The sequence below is a fragment of the Meriones unguiculatus genome, chromosome 2 (genome assembly GCF_030254825.1).
Source record: "Meriones unguiculatus strain TT.TT164.6M chromosome 2, Bangor_MerUng_6.1, whole genome shotgun sequence".
Taxonomy (NCBI): Eukaryota; Metazoa; Chordata; class Mammalia; order Rodentia; family Muridae; genus Meriones; species Meriones unguiculatus.
In genome coordinates this window covers 18,247,475-18,260,310 of record NC_083350.1, presented here as the reverse complement: position 1 = coordinate 18,260,310, position 12,836 = coordinate 18,247,475, and the positions used below count along the sequence as shown (strand labels likewise).

At 39.2% G+C, this 12,836-nt stretch overlaps 1 protein-coding gene across 2 annotated transcripts in view; it reads right to left on the bottom strand.

The window, feature by feature from the left end:
- Dcc (DCC netrin 1 receptor) overlaps positions 1–12,836 on the bottom strand; it is a 1,165,274-nt gene that overhangs the window by 33,712 nt on the left and 1,118,726 nt on the right. Inside the window, exons 26-27 of one of the 2 annotated variants that reach the window (XM_060377064.1) lie at positions 11,666–11,827; positions 5,135–5,347 (exon numbers count right to left, since the gene is read on the bottom strand). In XM_060377064.1, the coding sequence (XP_060233047.1) occupies positions 5,135–5,347; positions 11,666–11,827 (375 nt within the window). The remainder of the gene's footprint in view (positions 1–5,134; positions 5,348–11,665; positions 11,828–12,836) is intronic. The other variant, XM_060377065.1, reaches the window with a different exon arrangement.

Below are 12,836 nucleotides of genomic sequence, written 5' to 3'. Positions count from 1 at the left end.
ACTTGACCAAAGGGACTCAAAGTTTGACTCAGCTTTCACTTCCACATCCTTTCTGTAATCCCGAACAGTTTTGGTGGTACATGTACTGCTGTCCTCGTCTTCCCTCTCGCCCAAAAGGTGAATAATATTCCACGTCTTAACTTCTACTTCCATTTATCATTTATTTCTGTCATCTGAATTTTTTCATGTTGGACTTTAAAGCTGTGGCCATTAACGGTGCTGACAGCAACAGATGCAGGGGTCTGGCCTCCTGCCTTCCTGCCGAGGGACGACTGGCAACAGGGACAGGTAAAGTGACTGCCATGGTTTCTGAGTTCTCTGGGAAGATGGTATCCTTGCTATTTCTCCCTTCTCCTATATTATAGCAACATGGACACTTAGATGTTACTTTGGAGCTGCCAACACGGGTTTGCACAGCGAGTGCTGTGTGCAAGGCTCACAATGCAAGTTTGGTCCCTAGATCCCACAGAAAGCTGAAGGAGATAACCTGCTTCCTGAAAGCTGTCTGCTGATCTCCAAAGTGTGTGCTTTGTCACCACGACCACACATAGTACACCTTACACACACATATAAGTGAGTGCACGCACGTGTGCACTCATGCACACACTTGCACACATACACACACAGACCATGCAGGAACACTCACGCAAAAATAAGTGAACAATTTATAAAATCAATTATTCCACAACAATATGTAAATACCATTTCATATGCTGCAAGTTTTCCTTAGGAATAGTTAGTATCTAGGATAAGCCTAGAAGTGTTTTGGTAGTGGAAAGAAAGCAACCTATGAATATCTCTGAAATAACTAAGGACAAAAAACAAAAAACAAAACAAAACAAAACAAAAACACAAAATACACATTCCTTGTCAATGTTATTATGTTTTTCTGAATTTTTGATATCTGGTTTCAAACCCAGTTGATGAGAATAAGAAATACCTTTAACATTTTCAACTCTCAGTTTTATCATCATTATATGAGGCATCAATCACTTACATTGCTCATTAAATCTCCTCTAGAAGTGATACTCCTGTTTTTAGGACAGTTAACAGACCTCTTTTCTATTTACAAGTCAAAACACCATTTTACAAGAAATTAGTGTTTTCCATAGTAAACACCAGATAGGTTACAGGGTGACAAACATTACCCATAACTAAGCAAAGATGTCTTATTACACTTTACTAAAGTGTAATTCGGGATGCTTAGATTACATCAGATCAGATTTCATCTACTAGACAAATTCTGTTATAAGGGAGGACAGGAAAGACCTGAAGACACTTGTTAAAAACACAGATGGGATGTATTTAACGGGAGGCGCTGCCATTTTCCTCCCGACAACTGACTGTGATGCTGGCTCCAGAGACACAGGTCGACACATCCCTGCTATCTGATTGTATGAGCGATTTATGTTCTGTGACTGACCCTAACAATGAAAGCTTTATGCCACCTGCTAAAGCATATCTAATCTCCCACAACCTCTGCCTGTGACAGGTTCCAGCAGAATTGAACTCATGTGATGTCTTTAGTGAACACCTCGACACCTCCAGTGGCGGTCTGAGAGTCTGGTGTTGAAATCAATTGTAGTAATTTATAAAAACAAAACAAAACAAAACCCACTTTATTGGCTGCCTTGTGTCGTGGCATATTTACTAAAATGAGGTCTGACAAAAAGATCATGTTATGAAGGGAGTGCATGATTTCCCAACCAGCCATAAAATATAAATTATATACCTTTTCTGTCTACTATCATCCATGTATACCTACACCTTGTTCTGGATCCACAGACAAATTGAAACATAAGCTGCAATGTGCAGGGGGAAAAATCAAACTCAATTTGCTATACAATGAATTGGTTTTTGGCTGTGTAACATCCACTTACATATTGATCACTATAAGATTGAAAAGAACAAAATACACCAGGCTTTAATATAGATATACAAGTGAAAGAATTATAGTATTCCTTCTGTTTTACAGAGATGCAAACACTTAGGAGGCCCATGTTGTCAGAGTGCAACACTGTAAACATCAGTATTTGAGAAGTTACATGGTTTTTGCCTGTGGAATGATAGTTCCACAGGACAAATGGGCTCCTGTTCTAAGTTTATTTAAAACACTACAGGTCCCAGATTTTTTTGGTTCTGTTGGTCTCCATGTGGAGCTCCTGTCCCCACCAGGTCTTTCTACCTCCTCCATCTTTCATAAGATTCTCTTCACTCTGCCCATAAGCTTGGCTATGAGTCTAAGCCTCTGCTTTGATACCCTGCTGGATAGAGTCTTTCAGAAGCCCTTTGTTGTAGGCTCCTGTCCTGTTCCCTGTTTTCTCCATCTTCCAGGGTCTATCCTGTTTGCCTTTCTGAATGAGGACTGAGCATCTTACCCAGGGTTCTCTTTCTTGCTTAGCTTCTTTAGGTGTATAGATTTTATTATGTTTATCCTATATTATATGTCTAAATATCCACTTATAAGTGAGTATATACCATGTGTGTCTTTCTGCTTCAGGGGTCCTTTCTGAGACTGATACTCCAACCAAGGACCATTGATGGAGATAACCTAGAACCCCTGTACATATGAAGCCCATGGTAGCTCAGTCTCCAAGTGGGTATCCTAAGTAAGGGGAACAGGAGCTGTCTCTGACATGAACTCAGTGGCTGCCTCTTTGATCACTTCTCCCTGAGCATGGAGCAGCCTTACCAGGCCACAAAGGAAGATAATGCAGCTAGTCCTGATAAGACCTGTCAGGCTAGGGTCAGATGGAAGGGTAGGAGGTCCTCCCTTATCAGTGGACTTGGGGAAGAGCATGGGAAGAGAAGAGGAGGTAAGGATAGAATTGGGAGGGGATGAGGGAGGGGCTACAGCTGGGACACAAAGTGAATAAATTGTAATAAATAAAATAAATAAAAAAGAAAAAAACAACAACACTACAGGTCCATTTACAGCTAAGAAGAACTTCAGGAGGGAAACCACACATAAGTCCCTAAACGCCCCCCCCAACACATCCCATACCTTATCCACACCTTATCTTGGCATGCATAAATTATGTGATAGTTATAATAAGTCAAAGACTCCATCCATCATATATATATATATTTTTTTTTATTTAACCTGAGAGGGGACTACGTCAAATCACGAATATGACCACATCTGTGATTTTCGAGGTGCAGTGACTGCTCTATGGAATTTGTAAAGTCAATACTGCTATTTACCACCATGGATGGGAAACTCTAGGGCACAGAATCACTTTATCACAAGATGCAGACAATTTTTTTTTTAACGTTAAGATGCTGGGGTCTACTAAGCTAAATTTCTAACTCAGCAGGTGGGGGAGGAAAAATGAAGGAATGAATCTTTTGCAGGTAGGCAGAATTCCAGTCATTATCAGAACACAATGCCTCTCTAATTGCCACCTACCACAGAAATACTGCAAAAGCTCTGCGATCCCAGCGAGATTGTTACTCCATAATATGTATTGCCCTATTCCTCATGTGTAAAGCCGTTGCAAGCACAGCTCTGCACATCTCAGTGGGAGGCAAATTGAGGCTGGGACCCTTCACACTGCTCATGAAAAACCACATGCAGAAATCCTATTGAGGAGAAGAGCGCCTTCATTGATGCTAATCGCAAAGCTTTCAAAGCAGAGGAACTCCTCATTTAGCATAATCTTTAAAAATTAGAGCAATGCCTCCCATTACCATATTCTAAAGTAATTATGTGCAGTAAGTAAAGACAAATTCATTACTAATTACACAGTCTTTTATTGTGAAATCCAGAGCAAAATTATTTGAGGTATTTTCTTTTCTAAGCTGACAACAGAATGACTTTACTTCATCAATCAGTTTGACTAAAGTAATGATTTTCTTGGAATTAAAATTTGTTGAAAGCTCTAAGTATTTCATCTTTTGGGCTAAGAAGCATGTAGTTAATGTCACCACTAATACATTTGTCAGTCTGCTAATTTTCTTTTTCTATTAGAATAAGTAAACAGCAGCCCTTTTAAAAAGCATACTATCTACCATGTGTCAGGAGCAATGTAGAGAGACTTATTTGAAAACCATGAGGTAAGGCATTATAAAATGCATGGGAGTCACAGGCAGACAATGAAGGAGAAACATAAAAGGGAAAAGCATTTAATAATTCCAAATAGATGGTAGAGCATCTCACAAAGCCTAACGGGAAGATGGCATTTAAAGGAGAATTATTAAAAAAAAATCAAATCAAGCCAAGCCCAAAGGATCAGAAAATACCAAAAGAAGAGATGGGTTCTGACAAAGAGTTCAAACACAATCGGAGCAATGGTCAAACAATAAAAGGCTCACCCAGAGGACAATGGAGGGAGAAGCAATGAGGCTTTGCTTGCATGGCATCCTACCAGCTGTTACCTCCTTAGAAATGCATATTATTTGGTAGAGTATGGTCTGGGACAGTAAAAGCAACAGATTCTATGCCTAAGGACACAGTCTAATCATTCAGGCTCCATTGTGCCAGTTCTTTTGGTCATATTTTAATTAGGAGACTACAATACCTGATTAAAAAAAAAAGTTGTATCTCTGTTCTACTATCTGCCTCACCAAAACCAACTGTTCCTTTTGATAACTTTGTTAGCCTAGAGCTCCAGGTTGCCACTTGATCTCCACATCCCATGTCTTGAAACAAATGCCACTTCTACATATGTCTTTTCATATAAAATAACATTCAAAGAATGTATGTTTTTTTACTTTGTGAAATACTATTACTTAAAAAAATCTTTTCATCTGCATTGTTGGGGTTGGAATCCCTCTAAAAGTTCCTGGATGAAGGCTCGATCCCTAAGGTAGTGATCTTTGGACATGGCAGAACTCTAAGAGGTGGTGTCTAGAGGAGGCGTTCTTTAAGTTCTTGAGGCATACAGTCAAAGAGAACTGGAAGACTCTAGCCCTCTCCTCCTCCCCCCTCTTCGGCTTCCTAGCGGTTTGCTCTACCACTCATTCTTACCAGGATATGCTGCCTTGTCGGAGGTTCAATCAATCAGACACTAGAAGAAACATGAGTACGGTTTGCAGACAGCCCACACTGGAAAAGTACATGCTATCCAGGCCTCCTCCACTTCCCTTCTGCACTCAAGTAGAGTTATTGGTGATGAGCGGCATGGGTACTTACCTGGCTGTGACAAAAGCGGTGTGTAAGGGACTTTTGGTTCTATTGCACTCATTGGTGGAGGTAGCAAAGGGTTAGCAAAGCTGCGGAGTGGATGTGTTGGTCGTACACAGGCTGTGGGGATAGTTCTGCTGGGTGCTTCCTCGCTGCTGGGATGCTCAGGCTGAGCCGGGGGCAGCATGGGTTGTTGTTGGGTAGCTGGTCCTTCACTCACAGCTGTAGCGGGACAAGAAATCCAGGTGTCATTCAAGGTAAAGCTTAGTTCTCCCATGTTTCCAGAATCAGCCCATGGAGAAATGATGGAATCTGCCAATCTCTAATCTCTTTTACGGACATTCTTATTCTTTGGCTCTCACAAACATATGGAATACAATTAGCACATCCATTTTCAAAGGTGGAACCAGGTCCATCAGGACTGGGTGTGTCTTTCAGGTGTCCTAATACAATATATTCATACTAACTACATCCATCGCCTGAACTGTCTGGACCTTGTAATCATAAGTGATGAAGTGAGAAAGAAAAAGAGTTGTTTCTCCTTTTCTAAGCAGCAATGTCAGTGAAATTCAACCAGTTTCAGCTGCAGTATTATCCACCAGCCAATACGCCAATTTCCCTGTGATTTAAACATGCCATGTCAACTGTCAAACAAATCAGAGTTACAGGGTGCTTGGAGGCATTGCTAAAAAAAAATAATGATACAAATAATAACTACTATCATTATCTCCTATAACAAAATAGAAGTACATTGAGCTAAAAGTTATATGAGACATGACTGCACTGGAGCAAGTTGCCTGAATGCAGAATTATGATTTTTTTCCTCTTTGGTAGCAAACCTTGTAATTTTCAGGCAGATTACTATAGTTGAAGAGGCTTCACATAGTCATTTGTAATAGCCTTGGGATATCTGGACAGCTTTGTATATTGAAATGCACCTTTTCCCCTAGGGAACACAGTTGAGTGAGGCTGAAATATTTTCAAGGCATTTTTTTATTATTATTTCTAAAGATAGGGTGACTCAACTTTAAATGTTCATTCGTATTCAAAGCCAGAAGGTCCAAGTTAAACTGCAGATGAAAAGAGCTGCCAGAGAGGTATGAGTTTTGTTGACTCTATGCAAGTATTTCTTGTTATTTATTTTTCAGAAAAAACTTACTTTGGTAATTTTCCCATTTTTATGGGAAAATAAGATATTGTTATCAAAATACCTCACTTTGGAAGGGTAATTTTTAACATAGGTTGATTTAAGGATAGCAAGTTTAGGGGATGATTTTGAGATGACTGTGAAGAGCTCACTGAAGTCAGCAATGGGCAGAGGAGACAGAAAAACGCTCTGATAAAGCCAAGGGAGCAGACATGAAAGTTTAAAAGATCAAGGCATCTGATGAAAGCTGTGCAGAAGTGACGTGTCTTCCAGAGGTATTTTTATTCATCCTTTGTTGGTTCAGATGGGGTCAGAAGTCACCTGGATGAGAGAGCAGCTCGTGGGCTTTATCCTTCCGAGGTGGAGGTAAGGGGATGCAAGGTTGGCTGAGGAAATGATAGCAATCAGAGCTCAAAATCAGATAGCAGCCTTGTCACTCTCCAAACAGGGAACCATAAGTAAGCCCCCCCCCCCCGTAGGTATTATAAAACTAAATTGCTTGCATGATCACAAGGGGCAGAGGAATGCCTTTGTATGGAATCAGAGTATGTCCTGGGATGTTTGAAGGTTTAATTTTACAGAAAGAGAAGAATATTAGGTTTTGACTTTGGACTTATGTTTCATCCAAAGAAGAAAATAACCAAAGGCTGATTTCCTAAATAAAGATTTAATAATTTAGCTCTTTCTAAACCTGGGTATTTTTTCCCCTTCGCCTCAGAGTGGTGGCTGAGCTGTTCCCTTATGGCTGGTCCTTCAATGAAGCGGTGCTTTAAGGCTGGGTCCTTGTTCTCATTCCCTTCACACTAAAAGTCCCAAAGGAATTCCTTTGGGAAATGTCTAGAACAATGCAGGCTCTACCAAAAATGTCTTCAAGGATGATGCTGAAGAAGCTGGAGAACGTTATTTACCACAAGCAGTTTGGAACTTCATAGGATGGAAATTCATGGGAATATTGAGTTTTGTTTGCAGGAGAGACCCTGTTCCTGTGTGAACAGTGAGTCTCACCAATGAGATTCTAAAGAGTGCCTCTCTTTGATTCCTTTTTATTACAGTTGCTGGTTCTTAGTAATGGGCCATACCATAACACTAATTTATGAGCACAGGAAAAGAAATTCCATGTTTCTCTTTTCCTAATTTGCTTTAGGTAAATAGTTCTATGGAATATGGACTAGAACTAATTCACATCTTGTTCCTAAAACTTCCAGCAATGAAGAAACAATAGTGTTTTTATTTATTCCATTTATTTCTTTTAGATTTTGTCTTGATCTTGTATTTTGGACATGGATATTTCACAAGCTTAATAAAATTTAGATGCATCTGTCTTTAATAACTTAAAATTCAGTCTCTTATTTTGACAAAATGTTTGTATGAACACATGGATTGTAATGATTTTTAAAAAAGTCTTGAGTATGAGGTCGAAAAGAAAATTGACTACCTGAAGTGCTTATTAACATATCAAAGTACATACTGGCCCCAGACTCAGCGCCTGTGGTTCTCCACTTTGCTCACCCTGCACATTCTCATGACTATGCAACCCTGCCATTTTAGCCAGGTGCTCTCTTGGCCCTGGATCTTGTCCTCCTCTCTTGCTATCTCACTGCCCATCCTCTCTTGGTTCCATCCATTCTGCTGGTCACCTTCAGTCTTCTACTTTCTCTCCGTGCTCTGGATTCTTGTAGATGCTTCTGGCTGCACTCTCCCTTGTATCTACAATAAAAACCTTCCCTTCAACTGTACCCTAGAGCAGTCATATCCTCACTTTATTCACTGAGGACACTCCTAATCCCATTCTTTTCATGCTATTTCTTTTTATAGGCATCAATGAGAACGAAAATGCTCTTTATTCCGTGTCCTGAATCCCTAGCCTTCCAGCTCTCTAGCATGGTTCTGACTGGAATCACCATGATGTGGCCCTAAGTAAGTAGACCATATCCTTTGTCTAATTCATACTTAATAACTCATGTGAGCACAATGTGAAGCCCCAGGTGTAAATAAGAAGCTCCATGCTTGGGAATGAACAGAATGCAATCCATAAGAAATAAGTTTTGTTTTGCTTAAAACAAATACAATGGAAGAGGGGTTTTATAAGTAATTCATACTTCTTGTATTATAAGTGAATGCTTCCAGAGCTTGCTGACATTTAAAGCAGTGAAAATCCTCATAAAAACAGCATAGCAATTGCTCCAACAGAGAAATGCAGCATCTTAGATGTGCCCATTTGGCCAGATCAGACACCTGCTCTAGGATACCTATGTGAAACAAATTGTCTCAGTGACATGGCATTTATCTGTGCTAAGAGCTCTGAAAGCAAAGAAAAGCTCCCTTCACCCAGAGAATACCGCTGTCCTGCATTTCAGAGCAGAGTGAGAAGCAAATGGATGTCGGCAAGGCACTCATTTTCAAATGATGAAATAGTCAGAATTCATTGTACAAATAGCATACAATTACACAGTGGAGTCAAATCTCAAGGTACTTTATAATAATTAATGTCAACATACAAAATACTTGCTACAGAATAACTGGCAGAAATACCGCAAAAATGGAAATGAGGATTTTTCTTCTATCTGAAAGCTGCAGTGGTTGATAGAAATACAGCCCACAACAGCACAAAGCAGATGCCGAGACACAGTACTTCCTCTTGGAACCTATTTGATTCATTAATCTTAGAAGAACAACATCATGAGCTATTCCTCTGTAACCCAGCTCTTCATAGCCTGGGATACCCTTAGGATAATGCATGAACCCTTCCATGGAGCTCCTGATTTTATCTGGTACAAATTCCATTTGATAGTCAATTTCCATTTTGTGGGGGAAATGGATCAGAAAAACCACATGGGTAAATCTGAGAAGCATTCTCACTGTGGCCATGACAGAATGGGACCCTCTTACTTTCCTCTTCCGGGGCTTCGTTTAGTAGATGAGGGAAATGAAGCATTGCACTGATGTACAAAAACCGAGCTCCAAGACTAGCTGTTTGGGAGAGTTTCAGAGCCCATTGCTGATCTCCACGGGCAGCAACTTACCTGTGGGTTGTAATAAGAGCGGAGCTCATGTTGCACAGGACAGATTATTTGTCCATCATTCAGGAAATGTGTGGAATGCAAATTTGTTTGTTTTCTGTTTTTTTTTTGTTTGTTTTTTTGAGACTCCCCTTTCCTTACAGCTGCAGAGAATTCCAGCTTTGTTTATGACTTCGGAAAACGTCAGGCTTTATGGGCAGGAGCTAGCATTTCCTGACTTAAGAACCTGCAGGTCTTTGAACTAACTGTGGAGAAGTGGAGCCCCCACACTTGGCCACATTAACTTGGTCTTTTTCTGTGTGCCTTTCTCTGATCCCCAAGGACACTAATGAAACAGTTCTACCCAGAGCCATGGAGCGTTTCCTGCCTGAGAGAGAACTGGAGGGTTTAGTGTTCTCAAAGGCATGTAGGAACCAATATCAAAGAGCTGGATGTTAACCATCATTGACAGTGATTTAGAGAATATTTTGTTTCCTTGAAAAAGGAAACATTTATTCATTCTTTTTCTTTTCCAGGCAATTGCTTGAAGCACATTAGATGTTATTTCTTTTGCATTGCATATATTTTGTTGAAAACTACTTGCTGAATGAATGAACATATACATTTTAAAGCAATCTATAAGTCATAGCCAGGGATAGAATTTTCATTGCCTGGTAATTTGGATGAAGTTCAAAAATTATACAGTACTTTGCTAAGAAAGCATTGTTTATATAACTACACAATTGTTCTGTTAAATATTTTCCATTATAATATAGAATTGTCTTCATTTGCTAAATCATTTTCAAAGACTATCAAAACAAAAATCAACTAGGGAATATAAATGTTTTGATTGATTAACTTTTTAACTTACTTCATTATTTGGAGTTTACAGAAAACCCGAGGGAAGGTACAGAAAATTTCCAAATAGCCCTTTATTCACACTTCCTTCTTACCAAAATAGTTGTAGAAGAATAAATTTCTTTTAATCATCAACAAAAATTTAATACCAGTATTTTTTTCATTGAAATTTAACTTTCCAATATTTTTTCCAGGATCTAATAAGAGACAATTCCATGGGCTACACTAACTCAAGAGAAAAGAGGGGAGGGGTGTTTGCAGATGAGATGAATATGTTTGTAGACCATGCTTGCAAAACATTGGAAGTGAAGAAGACAGTTACTAAAAAGAAATAATTTCTAATAATAAAAGCAGTGAGCTTTGGCTCTCAGACATGCCAGGAGGACCAGGACGAAGTCATCCTGCACATTCCTCTCCAATGTCCTTTAAAGTACTAAGATGCAGCTAGAATAAAAAGTATGAGGTAGAATATCATCAAATGAAGAGGCTTCACTTCAGGAGCAAAGAAGGTACTTGTGGGCTAAGAATTTTTTTTTTTTTTTTTTTTTTTTTTTACCAGTCTCCCATGCATAGTTGTTTTGACATTCAGAAATTTCCAGTTGTAGGGATTCCTACATGCCTCTTATTTCCCTTCCTTTACTGTAATTTTAGTTCTTCCCCCCTGAGATTTAGCACACAACTCTATTTTGTAGATGTGATATGCAGTGAGAAAAGGGAAATGAATCTAATTCTCGCCTGGCAGATTTTTGATGCTTTTTAATTCTAACCTTGCTACATTTGGGCGATTTATGATTTCTTAGAGCTGCCCCTGTTGAGTTGGGAAAAAGATAGCTTACCTCACGAGTATATTTTATTGCTGTGCTATCATATCTATTACCAGACCTCTGCGTGCACATGAGCTGCTGAGTCACCTGTTCTTAACTAAGAGACGAAAGCCATAAAATCGATTTAAAGATGCTATGCTCAAAGCAAGGATGGGGAGGGGGGGTCAAATGGCACAGGAGACGTCACAGGATATATGTGAAACTTTCAGCCTCTCTCCACTCTTGCTTTCTTTCTAGTAAATGACATTTTGCTTTAGCAACCACACCCACTCCGGAAGTTGAAAAAGTATTACTGAAGCAATTAAAGGATGTTAAGGATTCATCCAATAGTTGTTCACTGGGACTAGGCAGAGATAGTTCAATTTAGCTAACAGATAAATGTATTGGAAGACACCACTTGGTTTATAACTTCCTGGTTAGCAGGGTGTTGTTTAAAAGCATTTATATATGTGAATATATATATATATATATATATATATATATATATATAATCTCTGTGGTGTCTGCTGTTGAAAGTGTCCTTGGGCATGGCTCTAGGAGCATGTTGCTAGCTTCCAAACATTAAGTGTGTTGAACAGAAAAAAAAAGTTATTGTACCAGGGTCACACATAATGAATCTTCCCAAAGAATAAGAAGATCAAAATGATACACAGAGGAGATCTTGCTGTTACTAATAATTTTTGGACAATAATATAGAAGGAAAATGCATTACACTGACTTCTTCCTGTTCCAAAACCTCGGTCCACAGACAGTGTTGGGAATGGTACCGGCCGGAGAGTGAACTGCGGATGGGGGTATCCACAAGTGGGAGATGGGAGAATTCCTGGATACTGGGCACTTTCCAGTGTTGGTACAGGGATAGCACTCACAACAGCTGCAAAAGAAAAACATTAATCATTTAAAAACCCCATGTATCCACGCAGCAAACATTAAAGGAAATGAATACATTTTTTTAAGTTCAAATCACCAAACATATGTATATTCTTCATGGTATCACTGACATTTTTCTTAATTCTTTCCATAAACTTCCTCTTGTTATAGACAAGAAAGTTTGCTTTTAAAACACCACATCATGGCATATCACCTTCCAGCGTGAAACTCACCATGGCTCTGAGAAAATAATTCAGTTATGATAGAGGTACCTCAATACTCCATGTGTATTCCAGATATTTTGTTTTAGTCCCTCTTCCGAGGAGAAACATGAAACAAGAAGTGTCCGGCTGTAATACTGAATATATGCTGTAGAGTGGATTGGGAGGTGTTGGGAATTGTGATTTAATCTTTGTCAAAAGGCAATAATGCAAAGGTAAACACAAGGGCAATCTCAATACCCAGAACCAGGGTTTATCTTTAGGTACAATCATAACACTCAAAGTGGTCCAGATGAGTGCACACACTATACAACTATCTATCTTTCCCTGTGAATGCCAACAGTGTGATTATACTGGCTGAAACCCACAGAAAAAACATTTGTGCAATATCTCTGATGTTGAGACAGTTTTGTTCAATTTCATTATTCAAAGGTTATTCAACTATATTGTTTTTTGAGATCATTTCACAATTTTAGTAAACCTTAATGTTTTTATCATTTGATACTCACCTTATAAAAATATGAGTATTTTTTGTCTCTATTTTCCAAAACATGGACTTTAAGCCAGCTATTGGAATGGCTAGTTTGGGTAGTGAATGGAAAAGAGAAATAAAAAGGAAGGACATGACTGTTCCCAGGTGGTTGAGAAGGTCTATCGTAGATAAAAGGGAGAACATATCCAGAGGTAGAGACATCTGGGAGAGTCCAGACTGAACCAGAGCCTGGGCTGAGCCATGTAAGAAGAGGGGAGAGCTGGAAAACCAGGAGAGTAAAGGGCAAACAAAAGTTCCTA